This window comes from Indicator indicator, chromosome 14 (assembly GCF_027791375.1).
Source record: "Indicator indicator isolate 239-I01 chromosome 14, UM_Iind_1.1, whole genome shotgun sequence".
Taxonomy (NCBI): Eukaryota; Metazoa; Chordata; class Aves; order Piciformes; family Indicatoridae; genus Indicator; species Indicator indicator.
The window spans coordinates 24,414,998-24,442,278 of record NC_072023.1 but is presented as its reverse complement, the minus strand read 5'-3'; the positions used below and the strand labels follow the sequence as shown (position 1 = coordinate 24,442,278).

At 54.6% G+C, this 27,281-nt stretch overlaps 1 protein-coding gene across 2 annotated transcripts in view; it reads left to right on the top strand.

Annotated features, from left to right (window-relative positions):
• The first annotated feature begins 11,166 nt into the window (after nt 1–11,166).
• LOC128971318 (sodium- and chloride-dependent GABA transporter 2) overlaps nt 11,167–27,281 on the top strand; it is a 34,949-nt gene continuing 18,834 nt past the window's right edge. The window contains exons 1-7 of one of the 2 annotated variants that reach the window (XM_054386825.1): nt 11,167–11,198; nt 11,302–11,372; nt 13,023–13,232; nt 18,779–18,913; nt 19,881–20,021; nt 20,618–20,702; nt 24,878–25,010. In XM_054386825.1, coding sequence (XP_054242800.1) covers nt 13,028–13,232; nt 18,779–18,913; nt 19,881–20,021; nt 20,618–20,702; nt 24,878–25,010 — 699 coding nt within the window. In that variant the 5' untranslated portion in view covers nt 11,167–11,198; nt 11,302–11,372; nt 13,023–13,027. Of the gene's footprint in view, nt 11,199–11,301; nt 11,373–13,022; nt 13,233–18,778; nt 18,914–19,880; nt 20,022–20,617; nt 20,703–24,877; nt 25,011–27,281 lie in introns of those variants that run through there. The other variant, XM_054386824.1, reaches the window with a different exon arrangement.

Sequence of the window (27,281 nt, the reverse complement as noted above, 5' to 3'; positions counted from 1 at the left end):
CTATTGCTGGTGAGACTGCCTGCACTGCTGCTGGTGAGACTGCCTGCACTATTGCTGGTGAGACTGCCTGCACTGCTTGCAGGTGAGACTGCCTGCACTGCTTGCTGGTGAGACTGCCTGCACTATTGCTGGTGAGACTGCCTGCACTGTTCCTGGTGAGACTGCCTGCACTGCTTGCAGTGAGACTGCCTGCACTGCTTGCAGGTGAGACTGCCTGCACTGCTTGCAGGTGAGACTGCCTGCACTGTTGCTGGTGAGACTGCCTGCACTATTGCTGGTGAGACTGCCTGCACTGCTTGCAGGTGAGACTGCCTGCACTGCTTGCAGGTGAGACTGCCTGCACTGTTGCTGGTGAGACTGCCTGCACTGTTTGCTGGTGAGACTGCCTGCACTGTTCCTGGTGAGAGTGCCTGCACTATTGTTGGTGAGACTGCCTGCACTGTTGCTGGTGAGACTGCCTGCACTATTGCTGGTGAGACTGCCTGCACTGTTCCTGGTGAGACTGCCTGCACTGCTTGCTGGTGAGACTGCCTGCACTGCTTGCTGGTGAGACTGCCTGCACTGCTTCCTGGTGAGACTGCCTGCACTGCTTGCTGGTGAGACTGCCTGCACTGTTCCTGGTGAGACTGCCTGCACTGTTCCTGGTGAGACTGCCTGCACTGTTTGCTGGTGAGACTGCCTGCACTGTTGCAGGTGAGACTGCCTGCACTGCTTGCTGGTGAGACTGCCTGCACTGCTTGCAGTGAGACTGCCTGCACTGCTTGCAGTGAGACTGCCTGCACTGTTGCAGGTGAGACTGCCTGCACTGCTTGCTGGTGAGACTGCCTGCACTGCTTGCAGTGAGACTGCCTGCACTGCTTGCAGTGAGACTGCCTGCACTGTTGCTGGTGAGACTGCCTGCACTGCTTGCAGGTGAGACTGCCTGCACTGTTGCTGGTGAGACTGCCTGCACTGTTTGCTGGTGAGACTGCCTGCACTGTTCCTGGTGAGAGTGCCTGCACTATTGTTGGTGAGACTGCCTGCACTGTTGCTGGTGAGACTGCCTGCACTATTGCTGGTGAGACTGCCTGCACTGTTCCTGGTGAGACTGCCTGCACTGCTTGCTGGTGAGACTGCCTGCACTGCTTGCTGGTGAGACTGCCTGCACTGCTTCCTGGTGAGACTGCCTGCACTGCTTGCTGGTGAGACTGCCTGCACTGTTCCTGGTGAGACTGCCTGCACTGTTCCTGGTGAGACTGCCTGCACTGTTTGCTGGTGAGACTGCCTGCACTGTTGCAGGTGAGACTGCCTGCACTGCTTGCTGGTGAGACTGCCTGCACTGCTTGCAGTGAGACTGCCTGCACTGCTTGCAGTGAGACTGCCTGCACTGTTCCTGGTGAGACTGCCTGCACTGCTTGCAGGTGAGACTGCCTGCACTGTTCCTGGTGAGACTGCCTGCACTGTTCCTGGTGAGACTGCCTGCACTGTTGCTGGTGAGACTGCCTGCACTGCTTGCAGGTGAGACTGCCTGCACTGTTCCTGGTGAGACTGCCTGCACTGTTCCTGGTGAGACTGCCTGCACTGCTTGCTGGTGAGACTGCCTGCACTGCTTGCTGGTGAGACTGCCTGCACTATTGCTGGTGAGACTGCCTGCACTGCTTGCAGGTGAGACTGCCTGCACTGTTGCTGGTGAGACTGCCTGCACTGCTTGCAGGTGAGACTGCCTGCACTGCTTGCAGGTGAGACTGCCTGCACTGCTTGCAGGTGAGACTGCCTGCACTGCTTGCTGGTGAGACTGCCTGCACTGTTGCTGGTGAGACTGCCTGCACTGATTGCAGGTGAGACTGCCTGCACTGTTCCTGGTGAGACTGCCTGCACTGGTTGCTGGTGAGACTGCCTGCACTGTTCCTGGTGAGACTGCCTGCACTGCTTGCTGGTGAGACTGCCTGCACTGCTTGCAGGTGAGACTGCCTGCACTGTTGCTGGTGAGACTGCCTGCACTGCTTGCTGGTGAGACTGCCTGCACTGTTGCTGGTGAGACTGCCTGCACTGCTTGCTGGTGAGACTGCCTGCACTGCTTGCAGGTGAGACTGCCTGCACTATTGCTGGTGAGACTGCCTGCACTGCTTGCTGGTGAGACTGCCTGCACTGCTTGCTGGTGAGACTGCCTGCACTGCTTGCAGGTGAGACTGCCTGCACTGTTGCTGGTGAGACTGCCTGCACTGTTTGCTGGTGAGACTGCCTGCACTGTTGCTGGTGAGACTGCCTGCACTGCTTGCAGGTGAGACTGCCTGCACTGTTGCTGGTGAGACTGCCTGCACTGCTTGCTGGTGAGACTGCCTGCACTGTTGCTGGTGAGACTGCCTGCACTGTTGCAGGTGAGACTGCCTGCACTGCTTGCTGGTGAGACTGCCTGCACTGCTTGCTGGTGAGACTGCCTGCACTGTTGCTGGTGAGACTGCCTGCACTGCTTGCAGGTGAGACTGCCTGCACTGCTTGCTGGTGAGACTGCCTGCACTATTGCTGGTGAGACTGCCTGCACTGCTGCTGGTGAGACTGCCTGCACTATTGCTGGTGAGACTGCCTGCACTGCTTGCAGGTGAGACTGCCTGCACTGCTTGCTGGTGAGACTGCCTGCACTATTGCTGGTGAGACTGCCTGCACTGTTCCTGGTGAGACTGCCTGCACTGCTTGCAGTGAGACTGCCTGCACTGCTTGCAGGTGAGACTGCCTGCACTGCTTGCAGGTGAGACTGCCTGCACTGTTGCTGGTGAGACTGCCTGCACTATTGCTGGTGAGACTGCCTGCACTGCTTGCAGGTGAGACTGCCTGCACTGCTTGCAGGTGAGACTGCCTGCACTGTTGCTGGTGAGACTGCCTGCACTGTTGCTGGTGAGACTGCCTGCACTGTTGCTGGTGAGACTGCCTGCACTATTGCTGGTGAGACTGCCTGCACTGTTCCTGGTGAGACTGCCTGCACTGCTTGCTGGTGAGACTGCCTGCACTGCTTCCTGGTGAGACTGCCTGCACTGCTTGCTGGTGAGACTGCCTGCACTGTTCCTGGTGAGACTGCCTGCACTGTTCCTGGTGAGACTGCCTGCACTGTTTGCTGGTGAGACTGCCTGCACTGTTGCAGGTGAGACTGCCTGCACTGCTTGCTGGTGAGACTGCCTGCACTGCTTGCAGTGAGACTGCCTGCACTGCTTGCAGTGAGACTGCCTGCACTGTTCCTGGTGAGACTGCCTGCACTGCTTGCAGGTGAGACTGCCTGCACTGTTCCTGGTGAGACTGCCTGCACTGTTCCTGGTGAGACTGCCTGCACTGCTTGCTGGTGAGACTGCCTGCACTATTGCTGGTGAGACTGCCTGCACTGCTTGCAGGTGAGACTGCCTGCACTGCTTGCAGGTGAGACTGCCTGCACTGCTTGCAGGTGAGACTGCCTGCACTGCTTGCTGGTGAGACTGCCTGCACTGTTGCTGGTGAGACTGCCTGCACTGATTGCAGGTGAGACTGCCTGCACTGTTCCTGGTGAGACTGCCTGCACTGGTTGCTGGTGAGACTGCCTGCACTGTTGCTGGTGAGACTGCCTGCACTGCTTGCAGGTGAGACTGCCTGCACTGTTGCAGGTGAGACTGCCTGCACTGTTGCAGGTGAGACTGCCTGCACTGTTGCTGGTGAGACTGCCTGCACTGCTTGCTGGTGAGACTGCCTGCACTGTTCCTGGTGAGACTGCCTGCACTGCTTGCTGGTGAGACTGCCTGCACTGTTGCTGGTGAGACTGCCTGCACTGCTTGCAGGTGAGACTGCCTGCACTGTTGCTGGTGAGACTGCCTGCACTGTTGCTGGTGAGACTGCCTGCACTGGTTGCTGGTGAGACTGCCTGCACTGTTGCTGGTGAGACTGCCTGCACTGCTTGCAGGTGAGACTGCCTGCACTGCTTGCTGGTGAGACTGCCTGCACTGTTCCTGGTGAGACTGCCTGCACTGGTTGCTGGTGAGACTGCCTGCACTGCTTGCAGGTGAGACTGCCTGCACTGTTACTGGTGAGACTGCCTGCACTGCTTGCTGGTGAGACTGCCTGCACTATTGCTGGTGAGACTGCCTGCACTATTGCTGGTGAGACTGCCTGCACTGGTTGCTGGTGAGACTGCCTGCACTGTTGCTGGTGAGACTGCCTGCACTGGTTGCTGGTGAGACTGCCTGCACTGTTGCTGGTGAGACTGCCTGCACTGCTTGCTGGTGAGACTGCCTGCACTGCTTGCTGGTGAGACTGCCTGCACTGTTACTGGTGAGACTGCCTGCACTGCTTGCTGGTGAGACTGCCTGCACTGTTGCTGGTGAGACTGCCTGCACTATTGCTGGTGAGACTGCCTGCACTGCTTGCAGGTGAGACTGCCTGCACTGCTTGCAGTGAGACTGCCTGCACTGCTTGCAGGTGAGACTGCCTGCACTGTTGCTGGTGAGACTGCCTGCACTGCTTGCAGGTGAGACTGCCTGCACTGTTCCTGGTGAGACTGCCTGCACTGTTGCTGGTGAGACTGCCTGCACTGTTGCTGGTGAGACTGCCTGCACTGCTTGCTGGTGAGACTGCCTGCACTGCTTGCTGGTGAGACTGCCTGCACTGTTGGTGGTGAGACTGCCTGCACTGTTGCTGGTGAGACTGCCTGCACTGTTGCTGGTGAGACTGCCTGCACTGTTGCTGGTGAGACTGCCTGCACTGCTTGCAGGTGAGACTGCCTGCACTGTTGCTGGTGAGACTGCCTGCACTGTTGCTGGTGAGACTGCCTGCACTGCTTGCTGGTGAGACTGCCTGCACTGTTGCTGGTGAGACTGCCTGCACTGCTTGCGGTGAGACTGCCTGCACTGCTTGCGTGAGACTGCCTGCACTGCTTGCAGTGAGACTGCCTGCACTGTTGCTGGTGAGACTGCCTGCACTGCTTGCAGGTGAGACTGCCTGCACTGTTCCTGGTGAGACTGCCTGCACTGCTTGCAGTGAGACTGCCTGCACTGCTTGCAGTGAGACTGCCTGCACTGCTTGCAGGTGAGACTGCCTGCACTGTTCCTGGTGAGACTGCCTGCACTGCTTGCAGTGAGACTGCCTGCACTGCTTGCTGGTGAGACTGCCTGCACTGCTTGCAGGTGAGACTGCCTGCACTGCTTGCTGGTGAGACTGCCTGCACTGTTGCTGGTGAGACTGCCTGCACTGTTGCTGGTGAGACTGCCTGCACTGCTTGCTGGTGAGACTGCCTGCACTGTTGCTGGTGAGACTGCCTGCACTGTTGCTGGTGAGACTGCCTGCACTGCTTGCTGGTGAGACTGCCTGCACTGTTGCTGGTGAGACTGCCTGCACTGCTTGCTGGTGAGACTGCCTGCACTGCTTCCTGGTGAGACTGCCTGCACTGTTGCTGGTGAGACTGCCTGCACTGCTTGCTGGTGAGACTGCCTGCACTGTTGCAGGTGAGACTGCCTGCACTGTTGCTGGTGAGACTGCCTGCACTGCTTGCTGGTGAGACTGCCTGCACTGTTGCTGGTGAGACTGCCTGCACTGCTTGCTGGTGAGACTGCCTGCACTGTTGCTGGTGAGACTGCCTGCACTGCTTGCTGGTGAGACTGCCTGCACTGTTGCTGGTGAGACTGCCTGCACTGTTGCTGGTGAGACTGCCTGCACTGCTTGCTGGTGAGACTGCCTGCACTGTTGCTGGTGAGACTGCCTGCACTGTTGCTGGTGAGACTGCCTGCACTGTTGCTGGTGAGACTGCCTGCACTGCTTGCTGGTGAGACTGCCTGCACTGCTTGCTGGTGAGACTGCCTGCACTGTTGCTGGTGAGACTGCCTGCACTGTTGCTGGTGAGACTGCCTGCACTGTTGCTGGTGAGACTGCCTGCACTGCTTGCTGGTGAGACTGCCTGCACTGTTGCTGGTGAGACTGCCTGCACTGTTGCTGGTGAGACTGCCTGCACTGTTGCTGGTGAGACTGCCTGCACTGCTTGCTGGTGAGACTGCCTGCACTGTTGCAGGTGAGACTGCCTGCACTGCTTGCAGGTGAGACTGCCTGCACTGTTGCTGGTGAGACTGCCTGCACTGCTTGCTGGTGAGACTGCCTGCACTGCTTGCTGGTGAGACTGCCTGCACTGCTTGCTGGTGAGACTGCCTGCACTGTTGCTGGTGAGACTGCCTGCACTGCTTGCAGGTGAGACTGCCTGCACTGTTCCTGGTGAGACTGCCTGCACTGCTTGCAGGTGAGACTGCCTGCACTGCTTGCTGGTGAGACTGCCTGCACTGTTGCTGGTGAGACTGCCTGCACTGCTTGCTGGTGAGACTGCCTGCACTGCTTGCAGGTGAGACTGCCTGCACTGTTGCTGGTGAGACTGCCTGCACTGCTTGCTGGTGAGACTGCCTGCACTGCTTGCTGGTGAGACTGCCTGCACTGTTGCTGGTGAGACTGCCTGCACTGTTGCTGGTGAGACTGCCTGCACTGCTTGCTGTTGAGACTGCCTGCACTGCTTGCTGGTGAGACTGCCTGCACTATTGCTGGTGAGACTGCCTGCACTGTTGCTGGTGAGACTGCCTGCACTGCTTGCAGGTGAGACTGCCTGCACTGTTGCTGGTGAGACTGCCTGCACTGCTTGCAGGTGAGACTGCCTGCACTGCTTGCAGGTGAGACTGCCTGCACTGTTGCTGGTGAGACTGCCTGCACTGTTGCTGGTGAGACTGCCTGCACTGTTGCTGGTGAGACTGCCTGCACTGCTTGCTGGTGAGACTGCCTGCACTGTTGCTGGTGAGACTGCCTGCACTGTTGCTGGTGAGACTGCCTGCACTGTTGCTGGTGAGACTGCCTGCACTGCTTGCTGGTGAGACTGCCTGCACTGCTTGCTGGTGAGACTGCCTGCACTGTTGCTGGTGAGACTGCCTGCACTGTTCCTGGTGAGACTGCCTGCACTGCTTGCAGGTGAGACTGCCTGCACTGTTGCTGGTGAGACTGCCTGCACTAGTGCTGGTGAGACTGCCTGCACTGCTTGCTGGTGAGACTGCCTGCACTGTTCCTGGTGAGACTGCCTGCACTGCTTGCAGTGAGACTGCCTGCACTGCTTGCAGTGAGACTGCCTGCACTGTTCCTGGTGAGACTGCCTGCACTGCTTGCTGGTGAGACTGCCTGCACTGTTGCTGGTGAGACTGCCTGCACTGCTTGCTGGTGAGACTGCCTGCACTGTTGCTGGTGAGACTGCCTGCACTATTGCTGGTGAGACTGCCTGCACTGCTTGCTGGTGAGACTGCCTGCACTGTTGCTGGTGAGACTGCCTGCACTGTTGCAGGTGAGACTGCCTGCACTGCTTGCTGGTGAGACTGCCTGCACTGCTTGCTGGTGAGACTGCCTGCACTGTTGCTGGTGAGACTGCCTGCACTGTTGCTGGTGAGACTGCCTGCACTGCTTGCTGGTGAGACTGCCTGCACTGTTGCTGGTGAGACTGCCTGCACTGCTGGTGAGACTGCCTGCACTGTTGCTGGTGAGACTGCCTGCACTGTTGCTGGTGAGACTGCCTGCACTGCTTGCTGGTGAGACTGCCTGCACTGTTGCTGGTGAGACTGCCTGCACTGTTGCTGGTGAGACTGCCTGCACTGCTTGCTGGTGAGACTGCCTGCACTGCTTGCTGGTGAGACTGCCTGCACTGATTGCTGGTGAGACTGCCTGCACTGTTGCTGGTGAGACTGCCTGCACTGCTTGCTGGTGAGACTGCCTGCACTATTGCTGGTGAGACTGCCTGCACTGTTGCTGGTGAGACTGCCTGCACTGCTTGCTGGTGAGACTGCCTGCACTGTTGCTGGTGAGACTGCCTGCACTGCTTGCTGGTGAGACTGCCTGCACTGCTTGCTGGTGAGACTGCCTGCACTGCTTGCTGGTGAGACTGCCTGCACTGCTTGCTGGTGAGACTGCCTGCACTGTTGGTGGTGAGACTGCCTGCACTGTTGGTGGTGAGACTGCCTGCACTGTTGCTGGTGAGACTGCCTGCACTGTTGCTGGTGAGACTGCCTGCACTGTTGCAGGTGAGACTGCCTGCACTGTTGCTGGTGAGACTGCCTGCACTGCTTGCTGGTGAGACTGCCTGCACTGTTGCAGGTGAGACTGCCTGCACTGTTGCTGGTGAGACTGCCTGCACTGCTTGCTGGTGAGACTGCCTGCACTGTTGCAGGTGAGACTGCCTGCACTGTTGCTGGTGAGACTGCCTGCACTGTTGCTGGTGAGACTGCCTGCACTGCTTGCAGGTGAGACTGCCTGCACTGTTGCAGGTGAGACTGCCTGCACTGTTGCTGGTGAGACTGCCTGCACTGCTTGCTGGTGAGACTGCCTGCACTGTTGCAGGTGAGACTGCCTGCACTGTTGCAGGTGAGACTGCCTGCACTGCTTGCAGGTGAGACTGCCTGCACTGCTTGCTGGTGAGACTGCCTGCACTGTTCCTGGTGAGACTGCCTGCACTGTTCCTGGTGAGACTGCCTGCACTGCTTGCAGGTGAGACTGCCTGCACTGCTTGCTGGTGAGACTGCCTGCACTGTTGCTGGTGAGACTGCCTGCACTGCTTGCAGGTGAGACTGCCTGCACTGCTTGCTGGTGAGACTGCCTGCACTGTTGCTGGTGAGACTGCCTGCACTGTTGCTGGTGAGACTGCCTGCACTGCTTGCTGGTGAGACTGCCTGCACTGTTGCTGGTGAGACTGCCTGCACTGCTTGCTGGTGAGACTGCCTGCACTGTTGCTGGTGAGAGTGCCTGCACTATTGCTGGTGAGACTGCCTGCACTGTTGCTGGTGAGACTGCCTGCACTGTTGCTGGTGAGACTGCCTGCACTGTTGCTGGTGAGACTGCCTGCACTGTTGCTGGTGAGACTGCCTGCACTGTTGCTGGTGAGACTGCCTGCACTGTTGCTGGTGAGACTGCCTGCACTGCTTGCTGGTGAGACTGCCTGCACTGCTTGCTGGTGAGACTGCCTGCACTGCTTGCTGGTGAGACTGCCTGCACTGTTGCTGGTGAGACTGCCTGCACTGCTTGCTGGTGAGACTGCCTGCACTGTTCCTGGTGAGACTGCCTGCACTGCTTGCTGGTGAGACTGCCTGCACTGTTGCTGGTGAGACTGCCTGCACTGCTTGCTGGTGAGACTGCCTGCACTGCTTGCAGGTGAGACTGCCTGCACTGCTTGCTGGTGAGACTGCCTGCACTGTTGCTGGTGAGACTGCCTGCACTGCTTGCAGGTGAGACTGCCTGCACTGTTGCTGGTGAGACTGCCTGCACTGCTTGCTCCCTAGCATAATTACTCCTCTGGAACATCTCTGGCTTCCACTTAATCTGAGAACTGGAGATTACTTTTATTTGGACCATCATGTTTAGTTGTGGAGGAGGAGGAGCAGCCCTTTGTGGTTTTGCCTTTTTCTTTTGTGAATGGTACCCTGTGGAAGTGGCCATAGGTACTGTGCTTAATTAATTACACACAGAGGGAGGCAAAAAGTATTTCCTTTTGGTTTGAATATGACTATGACCTCAAATAACATTAGTTGTTGGACTATGAGGTGCAGTGAACAATATATTAATTTTCTTTGCGTTTTCCTTGTTTCCCAGACCTCTCTTGTCACCCTGGTTTTATCCTAGGTATCCCTTCCCAAGACAAAGAGTTGTCATCTATTTCATAGAATCACAGAATGGTCTGGGTTGGAAGAGACCTCCAAAGCTTGTCCAGTGCAACCCCCCTGCAGTCATCAGGGACATTCTCAACTAGATCAGGTTGCCCAGAGCCCTGTTGAGCCTCACCTTGAATATCTCCAGGGATGGGGCCCCAAGCACCTCCCTAGGCAACCTATTCCAGTGTTCCACCACCCTCATGGAGCAGAACTTGTTCCTAACATCCAATCTAAATCTGCTTTGCTCTAGTTTGAAGCCTTCGTCCCTGGTCCTGTCCCTGAAGGCCTTTGCAAACAGTCTCTCTGCAGCCTTCTTGTAGCCCCCTTCAGGTACTTGAAGGTTGCTATTAGGTCTTCCCAGAGCCTTCTGTTCTCCAGGCTGAACACCCCCAGCTCCCTCTGCCTGTCCTCATAGCAGAGGTGAATCCAACTCCCTGATAATTTTCATGAGCATTCCTTGGGTGTACCTGTTGCTTACCTCTGCCTGACTCTCTTCCCTTTCCCTCTTCCTCCTCTAGGGAGTCTGGTGCTGTGGGGGTACACCACAGATGAATGTGGGGGCACTGCAGTGTTTGCTGTTTCATTCCTGTTGTTCTCAAACCACCTATACATGGCTCGGGTTCAGCTGCGGCTTTGCAGCTCTGATTGAAAGACACTGAACTCAGAAGTGTGATTTTTAATTTGTTCTCTCTCACTCCAGATATTAAACCACATATATAATAAAAATATTTTAAAACCTTGCCTCACTTACATCCTTGGACCACTACAACTGTAGTGCATCTACCGTGAGCAACATTATGTTCTATTTGCCTCTTATGGCCTCAAAGCACAGAGCTGATGTCATCAGGTAACTACCTGCAGCAATCCCAAGACCTCCTCTCCCCTAGCAGCTCCTGCTGATTCTGCAGCTTAGTGTTCAGTAGGCATAACTGGGGCTGGTTTTGTGCATGCTGTCTGGTTTTATTTACTTTTTTTTTTTCATCTACTGCTTGATGGACTGCTCCCATTGCAGCTTCTGGAGTGATGTCCTGGGATGGGTCAGTGCTGCTCCTGGGAAAGACGAGTGGCTAAGATCTCAGTCTGTGAAGGGAAGAGAGTTTACAACCTGCCAGATTTCTGAATGAGGCTGTTTTAGGCCCTTAGTGAGGAGCAACAGAGTATTTAGTAGAGTTTTTTTTCCAGCTCAGAGCTGTGCTGAGGCCACAGCTCCTGGCCAAGGCACGGCCTGGCTGCTCCCTAGGCATTGCAGGTTGGGTTGTGATTGAGGACCTTGCCCTGCCCAAGGAGACACCTTGTGATGGGTATTCACCATGAATTCATATTTCATCTCTTACCTATTCCCAGCAGGTCTCAGGGCTTTGGCTCCCTCAGGCAAGGCTGTGAAGGCATTTGTGTGTGGTGGTCTCCCCTTCCTTTCATCCTTCTAGAAGCAGTGTTGGGCAGAGACAGGATGGAGAGCGTGAGCCTGGGAGGGAGAGCGCTGGCAGAGGCAGTGTGAGACCTGCTTACAGGCAGGGCGAATGAGCCCCTTTGCACTGGCCATGAAATCAGTCATGTGTAGATTTTTGTCCAGCCCTGGGGGGTGGGGGAAGGAATGTGGGTTGGGCGAAGTCTAGGATTACACCACCCTCTGAATTTTTCCTTTCCACCCGTTCAATAGCCAGCACCTTTCGCTCCTGCCTTCGTGTCTCCCGGCCGCTCGCACCCTGCCCTGGCAGTACCACCCGCAAGGTAACACCTCTGCATCACCTCTGCTCCTGCTTTCTTCTGCCCTGCTCCCCCCGGGCCCTACACCCACCTGGCTCTTCTCTGTACGAGAGGCCACGGTGCACTTTCTGCCTGTTTAATCATTTTCTAGCAGGGAGGGGTCCTCCCAGTCCTTCCCCGTGGCTGCTGTCAAATGCCTGCCAGTGTTCCTTGCTCTTCTGATCATCCCAAAGAGTTTCACAGGGAGCTATGTAGGCAAAGGCGAGAGGCTGAAAGTGCTGCTCTGCCCTGCTTCTTCCTCTCCCCAGATGGGGCAGAGTGTCATTTGCTGACAGAGCCTCTTCTTGCTCTCCTGGCAAAGGAGCTGCAGGCGGGAATCAAAGGCAGCGTTAGGCTGGGGTTGGGAGAGCTGCCTCTGCAGGGCACCAGCAGGCACAAGGGCTGGCACCGTGCAAGGGAAGGTGCCCTTCTTCACATGAGGTCCTCAGCCATCCTGGCTTTGGCACTGTGCATTGGTGGGAAACACAGTCCTCACCCTTTGCCCTGTGAGGCTCAGCATCCAGGAAGGCATCCCGTCCATGAGAAATAGGCTTTGACACCTTCTAAGCCTCTTAAATGCAGAGCTGGTGCTCCCCATTCTGCCCACACCTATCTCCTTGCTGTGCTCTGAGGCATCAGCTGTGCACCAACAGTCCCTTACACCACACCCTGACTTTCTTGGGAGAAGAGGTGTCCCCTCAGGGGTCTGTGGGGGACGATGGCGTAGCAAGAAGGATGCCTACCTACTCTGTGCCAATCTTCCACTACTGCTAGCAGAGATCTGCTTAGAGATGGGAGAAGTTCTTCCAATGCCAAAACATCCTGAGAGCAGTGTTGCGGGGAATCCCTGCAGGGAACAGAGTCAAACCCTGGGAGAGGGGAGATCTCAGATTGTCATGGCCAAGAGTATTCCTTTCCTGCTGTTACAGTACTAGCACCATTTTCTCTCAGCCTTGAAGATTGCCAGCAGCAGTTGCCATCATTCAAAATGTTTGTGTTTTGTGGCTTTCTTTGCATGGTCTGCACATACAGACCTTGGTAAGCAGCACCAGAGGAGAAGAGAAACCCTTATCAAGATTCTTGTCAAGCATTTGATCCTGCTCTATCCCTTCTAGAGCCCTAGGTCTGTTCCCCCTGTTCCTGCTGTGGTAAGAGCTTCAGCCTGGCAGTGCTGCTGGGTGTTCTGTGTTGTGTTGTGCTCATATGATGGTGGTAGGAGCATGGCAGTGCTGCTGGGTGTTCTGTGTTGTGTTCAGATGATGGTGGTAGGAGCATGGCAGTGCTGCTGGGTGTTCTGTGTTGTGTTGTGCTCAGATGATGGTGATAGGAGCATGGCTGAGCTGCTGGGTGTTCTGTGTTGTGTTGTGCTCAGATGATGTGTTTCCAGAAGCAGGAGTGTTTTGAGATGAGTCAGTTAAAACAATGAAACTGGTAGTGGCTTTTAAGGACTGGTTGTGGACTAAGCAATGAAAGCACCTTGCTGCCAGCAGGGATGGCTGTGAGAAGCAGGAGAGGAGCTGTGGGCTGTGTGTGTGTGCACTGCACACCTGCTCGCCCCTCTCTTGCCTCCCACGTCCCAGAGTTGTGCTCGTTGCATGGCTGGTGCAGGACCTAACAAAGTAAACTCTTCTGCAGGTGAGATGGATTACAGAGTGCCTGGCGCCGTCAGCAATGGGGAGCCGGTGCCCACGCAGCCCAGCGCGGAGAGGCGGAAGGAGGAGGAGCAGACGCTGGAGCGCGGGCAGTGGAACAACAAGCTGGAGTACGTCCTGTCCGTGGCCGGGGAGATCATCGGCCTGGGCAACGTCTGGCGCTTCCCCTACCTCTGCTACAAGAACGGTGGAGGTGAGTGCAGCCCTGCCCACGGCCAGCCCCAGGGGCAGCTGCTCACCAGCCTCCCCCACTGCCTCGGCTGCAGCTGCGGCTGGCCCTGCTCGCTGCCGGCAACGGCATCTCAGCAGCTCCCGGGGCATGAGTCTGCAGAGAGGATGCCAGTCTGCCAGTCTGGGGCTGGCCTTCAAGCAGGGGCTCTTTTGGCTGGTGTGACGTGGGTGACAGCAGCAGTGTCCCAGAGCAGCTGCAGCCATGTAGAGCCTTGATTCCGCTGGTGAGGAGGGTGCCCCTCTGCAGGGGCAGGCAGGAGGAGCAGGGTGACTCGCTCCAGGCAGCTCTTGCTTGAGGAGCCTGAGCAGCCTTGTGCCAGTGAAATGGTAGCTCCCAGCAGTGCAGCAAAGAGTGATACTGCACACCACAGGGCGCCAATAGCTTTGCAGCTACTTTGAGGAGCTGCAGCATCTCCTGGAGGCTCCAGGAGGCTTTCAAGGGGCATTTGACCACAAGCCCTGGTCCGATGTCTGACTACACAGGGATGTTCCTTTGGTGCTGGAGCCAGATGGTAGGGACAGAGTTGAAGGCATTTTGCTCAGCTCAGTGCAGAAGTACAGGACCCCTCCTGGGCCTCATGGTGCCTCTCCAGCATCCACTGGAGCTGCAAGTGTGTGGGACAGGGGACCCCTGCCTCTGACCCACACAGCAGGTCTGTGAGGTTAGCAGATGAATGTGCTCCAAGGGGAGATAGGGAGTGGGGCACTGCTGTTACCAGCGAGATGCCAGCAGGTTGGTGCTGCTCAGGCTGTCCTTGGTGGTGACTGGTGGCCAATCCCCCACAAGGCCAAGTTGCCCCAGGGCTTGGTGGTGGATCAGGGCTTTCTTTAGCAGTTGGAGGGTTGCTCTGTTTTTTTTACAGGTGTTTTTGCCTGCTTTTAGCTTCTGTCTGCCTTTTAAGGAGAAAATTGTTTTTAAAAGTGAAAGCCTGGACCTCTTGTGAAGCTTGGCTCGGTGGCATGCAGAGGAGAGGGAGTTGCTCTCCCTGTCTGGTGATTAGTCACTAATTGGGCTCTCCGGAAGGGCAGGGGAGAGGGGAAATGGCATTTGGCTGGGAGCTGGCAGGGAGTAAGAGCTGTGGACCTGGGACTGAAATCCCCTGGCTTGAGTTTGGGGTAGTCTCATGGGCCTCACTAAACTGCTTTCATCCCAGGGTGTAAAAGAGGATTAGCTGCTGTTGAGCTACTTTCAGCCATGCTTTGCTCAGCACTTGCTGCTTTTCACCAGGTGGTTGGGCAGTTTCCTTCCCTGTTGAAAAAGGAGGATTTCATTGTGTTCTCCTTTTCCATAGGGAATGTTTCTTGGCTGCCTGCTGAGCCCTGTGTGCTTCCACTGCTGCACCTTTCACAGGCACCATTCTGTCCTGGGGAAGCAGGACCCTGTCCTGGCACCCCTTTCTCAGCTGCTTCCCCTACTGTGTCCCCTTGCAGTGGGGCTTGGGAAGAGCTGATGGAGGATTCTGGGGAAGGGGATTCATGCTGTGTGGTTGAACAGCAGAAGCCAGATGCAGAGGTCTTATTTTCACCCAGGAAGTGAGCCTGGAGCAAATGCCTGTGAAGTGGCAGAGGCTATGAGGAATTTGAAGTCTCTGGCAAATTTTTCATCTCTGGCTGCCTTCCCATGACATTAGAGCCAGGATGGGGCATGAGACTCTCATGCAGGAACAAAATCATTTCCCATGTGATTTCTGTGGCAGAAAAGTGTGGTGAGGCTGGGCAAGACTCTACAGCTCCCTGAAGGGAGGTTGGAGCAAGGAGGGGACAGCCTCTTCTCCTTGGTGGTAAGTGACAGGAGCAGAGGAAATGGTTTCAAGCTGCAGCAGGGGAGGTTCAGGCTGGATGCTAGGAAATATTTCTTCCCAGAGGGTTCTCAGCCATTGGAATGGTCTGCCCAGGGCAGTGCTGGAGTTCCCATCCCTGGAGATGTTTAAGCAGTGTGTGGAGCTGGTGCTTAGGGACATGGTTTAGTGTTGACCCTGCAGTGCTGGGTTGAAGGTTGGACTGAATGAGCTTGGAGGTCTCTTCCCACCAGATATTTTCTGTGATTCAAGGCTCCCTCCTGCACTATGGAGTCTGACCCTGGCTGATGCTGTATCAAATCTGTGGTAACACCTCAAGATTAATTTGAAAAGCTGCCAGAGGTTTTGCTCTTTACTCCTTTGGGAAGGCTGGTCCAGGCTTTTGCTTCTCTGGTACCCTCATTTAATTTCTAGCTTCGGGTCAGTCATGGTCAGCCTACAGCTATTTGCTCTTGTGGCAGCAAGATTTCTGCCCCCACTGGCAGGCTTTTTCTGCTCCCACTGAGTGATGCCCAGCCAGTGCTCACAACTGCTTTGCTGCGCTAAATAAATCAGGCCTTTCACAGACAAAAGTATCTGCAAAATCCAAGCTGTGCAAAGAGGGGCAGACAGTTGTTTTTGCTGTCTTTTGGGATATTCCCACATAACAAAGGAAGAGTAGTCCCTTGTGTATTTGGTGTGCTTAGTGCTCAGTGTCTGAAACCACACAGTGGAGGGGGAAGGAGGGAATGAAGAGGAAAAACAAAAGTTTTTTCTTTGTGCTCACTCTTGCTTTCACCTCCTGTGGCAGGGTCAGGCCCTCCCTGGTAGCCTGGGCCTGATGACATTGGGAACCACCTGCAGAGCCTGTCTGAGGGGGTGGCTGTTGGGGCCACACGCAGCTCCCTGCCAGTGCTCCTCAGACTGCCCAGCTCCAGGGGCCCACTGCTGCCACAAGTCCTGCATGCATGGTGGAGAAGGGACCACGTGTGCTGTGGTGTGCCCCTCACTGACAGCGTGTCCAAAGAAGGGCAGGGAAGCCGGGAAGGCTTTAGAGACCAGGTCTTAGGAGGAGTGGCTGTGGGAGCTGTTTAGTCTGGAAGGAAGAAGCTGAGGGGAGACCTCATTGCTTTCTACAACTGCTTGAAAAAAGGTTGTAGGTAGATGGTTGTTGGTCTCTTCTTCCAAGTATGAGAGGAAACAGCCTCAAGCTGTGCCAAAAGAAGTTTAGGTTAGATATTAGGGAAGTTTTCTTCCCAGAAAGGGTTGTAAAGCACTGGAACAGGCTGCCTGGGGAAGTGGGGAGCCACCAACCCTGCAGATGTGGCACATAGAAAATGGTTTAGTAGTGACCTGGCAGTGCTGGGTTAATGGTTGGACTTGATGATCTTAAAGGTCTCTTCCACCCGAAACAGTTGTATGGCTCTATGTTAATGAAGGGGACCCTTCACTTACCCTTCAGCAGGGTGCTGGGGTTCACCTGGGGACAGGGTGGATGAAGTGGGGCTGGTGGGACGCCAGCCCGTGCTGAGAGGCTGCACAGGTGTCCACCTCACAGCCCCTGTCGTGGGCTGCCCTCCCTGCTGCCCCTCCAGCCAGAGTGGTTGGGCAAGGCAGCTCTGCTGGGCAGCTCTTCTCAGCTTGAGGGCCCGAAGGCCACCTTGCCTGCTGTTCTTTCCTGTCTGTGCAGGTGAGCAGCTGCTTTCTGCCAGCTGCAAGGGGATGGGTGTGTGTTGAGGGGCTGGTCTCACCCTGCCTGTCCCCCCAGCCTGGGAGAGGAGGGGAGCAGGACAGATCACAGGCCCTGGCTCAAATAGGTCTCTGCAAATCCCACCTCCACCCCACCATAATCTTGCACCATTTCATAGCTTGCATGTTGGGACCCTCTAACTAGGCTCTGAAAGCATGGAGCCTGCTAGCAAACCTGAGGAGGCAGAAATCATAGAATCACAGAATGGTCTGGGAAATTTTGTTGTCCCTTTATGAACCAGAGAATCTGCCTCAGGAAAAATTACACAGAACCATAGAATGGTCTAGATTGGAAGGGACCTCCAAAGCTCATCCGGTTCAACCCCCTCTGCAGTCAGCAGGGACATCCTCAACTAGATCAGGTTGCCCAGAGCCCTGTCTAGCCTCACCTTAAATATCTCCCCAACCACTTCCCTGGGCAACCTGTACCAGTGTTCCACCACACTCATGGTGCAGAACTTGTTCCTGACATCCAATCTAAATCTGCCCTCCACCAGCTTAAAGCCATTGCCCCTTGTCCTTGTCACTGCAGGCCTTTGTAAATGTCGGATTCCAGGCTGGAAATAAAGAGAAGCCTGGGCTGTGGAGCTCAGCCTGCCACCTTGGAGACCTCCCCTGGCATCCCTGGGCAGAGCTGAGTTGAATACAGCCTTTTGTAGAGGAATGATCTCCCTTGGGAAAGGCAGCACTTTCCTGGTAGGATTGCACACGTTGGGAGTTGAGGCAAGGGTGTTGTCACAACCATTTCCCCTGCCCTCAACGGCTTCTGTTTACAGGTAGAGAGGGGAGAGCATGTGGGCAGATCCTTGCCATTGCCAGGTACCTTACCATTGCCCTGGCACTGCCAGGTATCAACATCCTTTCAGCTGCTCTTTGCTCACAGGGAGCTGCCGAGAGGCTCTGTCTCTTTCATTGGCTACATTTTTTTTTTTTTTGCAGGGAGCCTGTGGGTTGGTACTCAGCTGGCTGCTGCGTGGGACTTCTGGCCAGTCCCCAGACTGGCCCCCCCACCCCTTCCCCACCCCTGCATGCTAGCAAACCTTATTAATGAAATCTCTTGGGGTTTGAGTTTACTTTTGCACCATGATTGCTGTTTCCCACACACCCCTACTGCCCTGAGCCCAGAGCCAGTCACTGGCACAGACAAGGACTCTGTAGGGGAGATGTGGCTGGCTGGGCAGCCACCTCAGAGCCCACTTGCACAGGGTCTGCCCTTCTCTTCCTGGGGCTACCACTTTCCATGCCAGCTGCCCCTTCTGCTCCATCTGCGCTGCCCTTGCAGCAGGGCTTGGGCAGCTTTGGTGGTGCATTAGTGCAGCTGGAAGCAGAGACCGTCTTGTAGGGCTGTTTCCTGTGCCCTGCAGGATAAAAGCCCGTATTGCATTTAACATGAGCCTGAGGTGATCAGAAGCCTGATGTGTTCTATTCCTCCCTGCCTGGTTTCACAAGAGGGCTTGCCCAGGAGGGCAGCCCTGGGCAGCAGTGTGAAGTACATGCACATACTTTACTGCACTAATTGCTGTTCCTTTACATGTCTGCTAATTCTGTATGAGCCAATGACTGAGCAAACCAACAGCCTGAAGCTGTTAGTCTTGATATGCTCCTGGGTGCCTTGTGTTGCTATCCATGGGCTTGTCAGCTTATCCAGGCAGAATAAGCAGGGTCGAAGGAGTCACCAACCTGAGCAAAAGTCACAGTGGTTTTACAGCAGGGAGCTCTCCTAGGTTTCTCTGCAGCTATTGAGAGCTTGTGTACAAAAATCAGGCCTAGAAACTTTCCCTCCCTCTCCAATCTTTTCCAAATGTTGAATTTCTCATGCAATTATGGAATATGAAACATGAGGAAAATCCCTGTGTCCTGGCATCCCATGTGTGGCCTTCCCTCCCTCTGGGAGGGTCCTGCCCAGTGCCAAGCAGGAGATGGCCTGACAGCAGTCACTCCGCAGGACTCATTTCTCCTATCTGTTTCTTGGATCTGTCAGGTGCCTTCTTCATCCCCTACCTCATCTTTCTCTTCACCTGTGGGATCCCTGTCTTCCTGCTGGAGACGGCGCTGGGGCAGTACACCAGCCAGGGTGGGGTGACAGCCTGGCGCAGGATCTGCCCTCTCTTTGAAGGTGAGCAGGCTGAGCCTGGCAGGGTCTGCAGAGGTGAGGGGCACTGCTGGGGCTGAGAAGTGCTGCCTCTCCCTACAGCCTGCCTCATTCCATACCTGCACACGTCTGCTGCCCAGCACTGGGCATCCCCCCCAGGGAGGCTGCCCTCTTTCCAGAGTCAGGCTGCACAAATGGATCACCTTTCTCACCAAATAGTTCCTCTCACTGGATTCCATCCTGACTTCCTTCTTCATGGCTGTGGCTCTGGCTGGGGTCTTTGTGTTCAGTCAGGGTTGCCATCCAAAAGCTGAATGATAGAAATGCCTCTAACAGCCAGGAGGACCCTAAAGCACACCACTGTTGCTTTCAGTCAATGTTGTGTCATTTTCCTGACTTGGTAGAGGACTTAAAACCTTAATGGTGAGAGGTATCAGCTGCCTCAATACATTGTTAGCAAGCAGATCCACTTCTAGCACTGTTTTAGCACGCTCACCCAGCCTCAAGCCACTGTCAGTGATTTCTTATCTCAGTTGCCTCCTCTCCATGTACCAAAACATTCAGATGCTCCTCCAGCAGCTCGCAGAGGAGGTCTGTGGTGGTAATGCAGAGAAGTGCAAAGAGATGAGGGAACAAACACAACCAGGGCATGCTGGCAGAAGAGGAGCTCAGCCGGCAGCTGAAGCACCATCACATCTCTCTGTCTCTTTTGGTGACTCTGCTGTCACCTGTCCACACTCCCTCTCATTGCCACCCTTTTCACCAGAGAAGGCTGCAGTGGGGTGGCACAAAGAGGGGGTCCCTGGGTCCCTGCTTGAACCCCACTGTTGTGGCACAGTGGGCTTTGGGGGAGGGGGTGATGGCTTTGGCAGGTTGGCAGAGAGCCCCACGCAGCAGCATGGTGAGAAGGTTGGGTGAGCATGTGCCAAGGGCAGCCCTGTCCCCTCTGCTGGCCTGGGAGTCACCTGCCTTTGGGGCTCGCTCTCTGCAGGGATTGGCTACGCCTCACAGGTCATCGTCATACTGCTGAACTTCTACTACATCATTGTCCTGGCTTGGACCTTGTTTTATCTCTTCAGTTCATTCACCATCCATCTCCCCTGGGGCAGCTGTGACCACGAGTGGAACACAGGTGGGTGTGGAACTCCCTCAAGCCTCCCCTGGATCCTGGCTGGAAAACGTGCTGCTGCCCCAGGGCAAGCCTGAGGAGAGTGGCTCGTCCCTGCCTGACTAGGACCACTGGCCACAGGGCTGGGAGTGCCAGGTCACTGCAGTGCTGCTGGCACTTTAGGGAAGAGGCTTGGCTGATGTAGATCTTTGCCAGAGGGCATTGGTGTTGACACCATCCAACCCCTCCCAGCACTCTGCCAGTGCTGGGCAGGCTCCAGTGACTCCTGCCCTGGGCTCCAGCCACCCTGGGTACTTGCCTGCTTGGTGTCTTCAAGTTATCCTGTGCTGTGTTAGCCACAGCCCCAGTGTGGATTGGCACTGCTTACTGTGCCCAGTGGAAGGCAAAATTAACTGCTGCCATGTTAATGGATTCTTATCTGTGTTTCTTGCCAGCCTTATCCTGGAGCGGGGCTCCTTTTGTGCTTCTTGGGGACTACACAAAATGTGTCTCAGAGTCAATGTCAATGAGTGTGGATGGGAAGGAAGGGATTTTTCCAGAGTTCAGGTACTCCAACAACTGCTGCTTACACTCCCTCTCTCCCTGGGCCTCCCCCACAGAGAACTGCGTGGAGCTGCAGAAGGCCAACTCAACGTTCAACGTGACGAGTGAAAACGCCACCTCCCCTGTCATCGAGTTCTGGGAGTAAGTAACTACAGCCTGTGCTCCCTCTTCTCTGGAACACATCCTCCTCGGGCAAGGAACACACCTTCCAGTGCACATCCTATTAGCCCATCCTTGCCAGAAGTAGACACAAGAGGAACTTGGTCAGGTCAGAGTAAAGGCTCTTGGGGGCAGCATCCTCAGTCGAGGTTGGGCTTGTAGTGTTTGTCTGGAGCTGTGCTGGCATTGCCTTAGACCCATCTGGCTTTGTCCTTCTCTGACGCTGCATTCTTGTCCCTCTGGGCCTTTTTGGCTTCTCTGTCTCAATGTTAGTGATGGCTAGCTGACTGTGTTCCTCAATCCTCTGATCCTTGACATTTCATTTACTGTCTTTTTCTCATTCCCACTCTACTTCTACGCTTTCCCTTTCTTCATCTGTGCTGTCCCTCTCCTTACCTCCTCTTGGCTTTCTTCATTGCCAGCTGTGAACTTCCTTGTACAGTTGTTTCCTCCTGCAGCTTAGGTGAATTGAGTACGTTTCCTATCCTGAAGCTTTGGTTCAGGCTTACCCAGGGTGCAAACCTGAGGAAAACGAGTAGCAGCTGCACAGGGTTCTGGTGTGGGTTACAGTTTCTGTACCTGCTGGATTATCCATTGCTCCTGTTCTGTTTGGAGCAGCCTGCCCCATGCATTCCCTGCCCTGCTTAGTGGCTGCATCCAGTGGAAGTGTGCATGAGAGAGAGTGGTGTGAGATCTGTGGTAATCCACAAAGCAGCAGCTCTGTGATGGGCTTTTGTCTGCATATTTTGCAAGCTGCTGAAGAGGAGAGCCCTTGAAGCCCTGTGATGTACTGCAGGAACCCACGCTAGTGATGCTCTTCCCGTTGAATCTGTGCTGTTGTGTGATACCAGCATGTTGCTAGGAGGCTCTGGCATGGTAGGTGGTGACACTGTGCAAATAACCCTTCTGCTGCCACCCTGAATTTCCCTTCTGCGTCTAGCTGGGTGGAGGGCAGCAGTGCTCAGCAGTGCTGCAGGAGGATGTGGGGCACACAGCACCTCCAGGACCACCTCAGCTCAGCACAGGGATGCTGGTTTTAAAGGTTTAATGTTTTTTAAATGCATTCTCTCTGAGCGTGCACTCTCCCTGGCTTGCTGCTCACTTGTGATTAGATGGTGACCTGCTGTAGACTGCTTGTCCTGAGGCTGGGTGCTGGGAAGGTTGCTGTTCCCGTCCCTACTGTGACTCTCCTTGTGTCACTGGGGAATAAGCACATATTGTAGTTTTAGGGAGCAGACAGAAGCTCTCTTACCCCTCCCCAAAGGAGTAAAAGGAAATGCTCCACACAGGACTGTAAAGGATGGAAGTTTAAATGGCAGTGCTGTTCACAGCTATATACAACAGTACAAAAACACAGAAAAATACCCCAAAATACCCAACAGTTCATACTTGGCCTTGGCCCTTCTCTCTAGCCTGGGCTTCTCTAAAACCTCACTAGGCCATCACCTTCCAAAACCTTCCCCACCCAGGCCTCAAAGCCCCAAGGCCTCCATGCAATGCTCCCCCCAACACCTCCCTACCCAGACCCAAATGATGCAGTACAAATCAGCTCTGCCAAGCCTGAAGCCAGGCCACAAACCTCCCCCACAAGAGGTAAGGTCCAGCTGGGAGCAGAGAGAGGGAGAAAAGGTAGAATTGACTCTGCAGACAGTTTATGTAGAAGATAAAGTTGCAGTATTATGGGATGGAATAACATAACTTCCAGTGCCATCCCCCCGGCATGGCCAGGCTGTCCAGTCCGCCAGGAAGACCTCTCTCTGGTTAGACAGCAATTCCTTAACCCACCACAATGCATGGCACTGGAAATTTCACTGCCCATTGCTTCCAGTGGGGCATCTGTTGCTGCCCTCCCTAGGTGGGCATGCAGGAGGCCACAGCTTCCTTGAGAAGCAATGAGGTACCAGTGGGCTGATGGCACACTTCTGAGGCCGCCTCTGGCTGCAGGACAGTGCCCAGTTAGTTACGGTCCCTGGGCACCCTTTACCCACTGGTTACAGAGTCCATGTCCTTAGAAGCAGGCAAAGAGCAACATGATGAAATCTACCTGGCAGAGCTGTGTGATTTTTTTTTTTTTCCAGCCCTTCTCTCATCCTCTCAATCTCCCACAAGACTGTGGGGCACAGAAGGAGGCAGTGTGTCTTAAATGCAGTTCTCCAGGACCATGACCTTTAGTTTGGGCTCATCTCTGTTGCAGCAGAGCTGCCATAGCTGCTGAGCTGCAGGGTTGTGCACGTTTCTCTCTGCTTGGGCTGCTGGCACTGTGCTGTGGTGTTTCACGCTCAGCTCTGGCTGTGTGGTGTGGGAGATGGAGAGAGCAAAGTCCTTCTGTGAGTGATGAGGAAGATCTGACATCTACAAGATGGAAAGCTGCTTTATCACAGACTCATGAATGGTAGGGCTTGGAAGGGACCTCTGGAGCTCACCTAGGCCAACCTCCCTGCTAAAGCAACTCTGCTAGTTCAGCACAGAGCTGCTTCCCCGCTGTTTCCTGACCTGTGCTGGTGCAGGGAGTTGTCCCTCCCCCACTGCAGGACTCTGAACTTAGCCTCATTCAGCTTCATTACGTTGCACTCCACCCAGCTCTCCAGCCTGTCCAGATTAGGGCAAGACCATACAACCTTAGCTGAACCATCTAGCCCAGGATCCTGCCTCCACACTGGCTGAAAGAGGATGCTTTCAGTTGTGCAGTGGCCTTGGCTGGGTGTGAGTCATGGTATGGGATGCTATGTTGCTCTGGGTTCTAAGGTAAAATATGGAGCTGCTCCTGAAGACAAAAATGTGCTGTGGAGAGGGGACTGGACAGCATTGCCTCTTGGATGGTCTTGATGGATTCTGCATGGTAAATGCAACACATCATTCACTTTGAGGTCTGAAGCATGGCAGACATGAGGTGAACTTTGTAACGTGCATGACAAAAGCCCAGGCAAAGCTTCCGAGTGCCAAGTGCTGCATGTTCCTGCAGAGAGAGGACTCTTACCCTAGAGGGCAAGACAGATGGAGGGTGGGAGGAGGACAGGGAAAGAAATACCTCTGCTCAGCAGGCCTGAACTGGAGGGAGCATAGAAGCAAGTGTCCATGCATGACCTGCCAGGCTGGTGGCACTTCTAAGAGGGAAGCACTGCTTGGCTCCTCTGCAGCTTGCAGCACAGCCGTGTCAGTAAGCTGTGTCCCCCAAAGTCATCAGGTGCTTTGGAGGTTGTATTAGTTTTGGGTTAAATTAACAAGGCGGGAATTGTAAAATATAGTTATTTTTATTTTCCCCAAAACTATATACAAAACTGATAGAATTATTTGCAGCTTCTATTCGGTCGTGAATTCTTCCAGGATGCTTAATGGCAATTTGGATACAATTTAGAGAGTTCAGAGACTGGAAGAAGCTATGACACCAATAGCTTCACCCACTTACAAACCAAAGGCCAACCAATAACCCTTAGGAAGATAGGAGCAGGCCAGGGTTTACTCACGAGGATTAAAGTGGGAATTTGGAGATGGTCCCTAGCTCACTCTCTCTGCTGACAGGCTCCAGAAACTGTTGGTTTGTAATCCAGTTGGAGGCTCAGGCTTTATCCCAGGGCTCTGGACCAGGCACTGGAAGCAAGGCAGGACACTCGAGACGACAAGGCTTGAAGTGAGGAGAGGCTTCAGCAGATGTGAGCAAGGCTTGAGCAAGGCAGATCTGAGCGAGGAGGATCTGAGCAAGGTGGATCTGAGCAAGGGGATCTGAGCAGGAGCCCCCAGGCTCCCCAGACACTTGTATATATACAAAATGCCAGAGGTCACTTGGTCCAGTGGGCACTAAAGCTAACATGTAGCCACCCAATGGAAAGCCTTCTGCCAGGCTATGACCATAATAGGCAGAGGCCAGGACCTTGTATCTGGGGCAGCTTTCATGCTCTGATCCCAGATGGGCATCTTGTTTACCAGACAGGCAAGGGCCTGTCCCCTTTGTTCCTTTTCCTGCCTTGCCCTGTTGTTGTGGCACGAAGGAGGGGAGAGAAAGGACCTGTCTAGACATCTTGAGGCCTGTCTGGATTTGTACTGGGCCATGTGTCATGGCCTACCACCACAGAGGTGTGGTGAGAAGCAGTATGATGTTGGGAATGTTACTGGCCATGGTCAGTGATGTTTGGGTGTTCCTTTGCTTCCTCATCATGCAGGAGGAGAGTGCTAAAGATTTCTGATGGCATTCAGCACCTGGGCAGCCTGCGCTGGGAGCTGGCTCTGTGTCTCCTACTGGCCTGGATCATCTGTTACTTCTGCATTTGGAAAGGGGTCAAGTCCACAGGCAAGGTGAGTCTTTGGTTCAGAGCAAGCCTTTTCCCTTGATCATAGCTGGAGCACTTGAGCTACTCACCTCTTGTACAGAGAAGTCCTATCCCCTGCAAACCCCGCTCTGAGTAAGGCAGCAGGAGTTTCACAGACTCAGCTTGCAGCAGGAGTGTCAGCCAGGCTTTGTGTTTGGAGCAGGAAAGAACAGGAGTGCTGAGATGTCTCAGAGCTTTGGCTCTCAAGATGAGTATCTCCATCTGATAGCTCCCTAGCCACAGGCCAAGGATGCCCTGCAGTCCTCCCATGTATAGGGAGGTTGGATGTTACCTTCCTTCCCACCACACTGTGAGCAAGCAGCATGTTTTTGCCTCTGCTGGCAAGTGCAGCTGGAAATCTTCAAATGCATTAGATAGTAATGAAGTCAACTCAGATGTCCTCTGCCCCCCAGAAATCTTCTTTTTTCCCGTGTCCCAACTCTTCCTGCAGTTGCTCATATTCCTCAGGAATAAAGGTCTCTTTTCCCCCACAACAGAGGGGTTTTTCTTTATGCTCTGGGAAGGGTTGGTGTGACTGTCCAGCTCCCCACCATGCTCCCTCTGTGCCACTGTCATTTACATTGACCCCATCACTTAGCTTCTGCTGCTGCCTCTTGACCCATTCCCAGGCAGCCTTGTCTGCTGGCAGCAAGAGCAGATGGAAGTGAAAAGCTTTAGTATGTTAGCTAAATGGTGACTTCTCTGCATGCTTTGAAGGAGACACCATGTGAGAGGAGCTGTGAATTTTAACTGCATGCATGTCTCTCAGTTTCTTCTGCTTCCAGAATGGGCTGGCATTATGAAACATGACAGGGAAAATCAAGCAGCTTGCATAGATGATGTTTTCTGGTTTCTATGGAGTAAAATTACAAGAAAAGAGCAACTGTTTGCTGTGGTGGCCTGGTAAAAGAGAGCAGAGGCAGCCTAATAACAGTGAATATGATACTGGGTTTCTGCAAACACCGTGTGGGAAGCACTACCACCAAATTCAGTCTATTTTTGATGGAAGTTCTAGCTTGAGTGCTGTCCAAGCAGAAAGGACTAGCAATGGTGAGATGTCACCCTCTGGGAAACAGAAACTTTCTTTCAGTAAAGCGGCAGTGTCCACAGCTTTGTCAACCCTCTGCATGTTCAGTTAATGCACCTGAAAGGGTGGCTGTGGGAATACGGTCCCACTGGCCAGGAGCTAATGCTTGAGCTCTGGTGAGCTGCTTGTGCAGTGACAAACCCCATCAGCTCAAATCACCCTGCTCAGATAGCTCACATCCTCTGCTGCTGGGGCTGCCTGTCCCTGAGGAGTGGTTGCAGGATGCAGGAGGTCCTCACAGATGGAACCACTTTGAGGCTGAGGCGTGTGGACCAGGTTCAAATAAAACCCTGGATGTTGTTGACCAGCATGAGGCAGAACAATCCCACTGATCCCGGCAAGACTCCTACTGATGTAGTTAGAGCTAACAATGGCCAAGAAATAAAAAGATTGGGACTGAGCCAAGCACTGAGTCAGATCTCATTGTATCCAGATGTTCCTGTTGTTAGATAGACTATAGCATATTGTTGTTGTGGCACACTACTGACATCAGCTTGGACACCCCTGGAGGTATCCTGCTAATCCCTAAGTGGGGTGTTAGATATACCAGCTCTGGAGCCCCTGGAAGCGTTGGTTGGTTCTGGCCTGCTGCATTCCCCCAAGGGCTGTGGCTCCTCTGCTACAGGAACCTGATTACCACTGCACTACTCATGGGGCTGGGGGCATGAAAAGCAAGAGGACACACGCTGAAGCCCCTGTTTGTGTCTTTGTACTTGGTGGCAAGTCTGAGATGCTTCCCTGCTCTGCCTGAAACTGGGTACTTGAACAGGGCTTGGTCAGGGGCGGTGGATGTGGGTTGCTGCAGTGGGGAGCAGTGGGCACAAGACAGGTGGCAGTGCCAACCCTGAGTGGGGAACCCTGGTGGTCCTTTGGTGTAGCAATCACATTACAGGGTGTATCTCTTATCTGCACACCCTTTCATCCTTGCCACCTACTGCTGCAGGGAAGAGCCTCTCCCTGTGTGCCTCAGATCTCTGGTTAGGGCAGGAACGTGCAGAGGGGTGCTGAGGGCAACTCGGTCTCCAGTGCATGCAGACATAACACTGCTGCCTTCAGCAGGGCTGCTCTGAGTCCAGCATGGTGGCAGCCTGGCCTAGGCTCTGGATTGCTCTTAGGTCTGGAAAGGTTGTTCCTGGCTCCAGACATGCCATGGCATGTCACAAGTTTCCT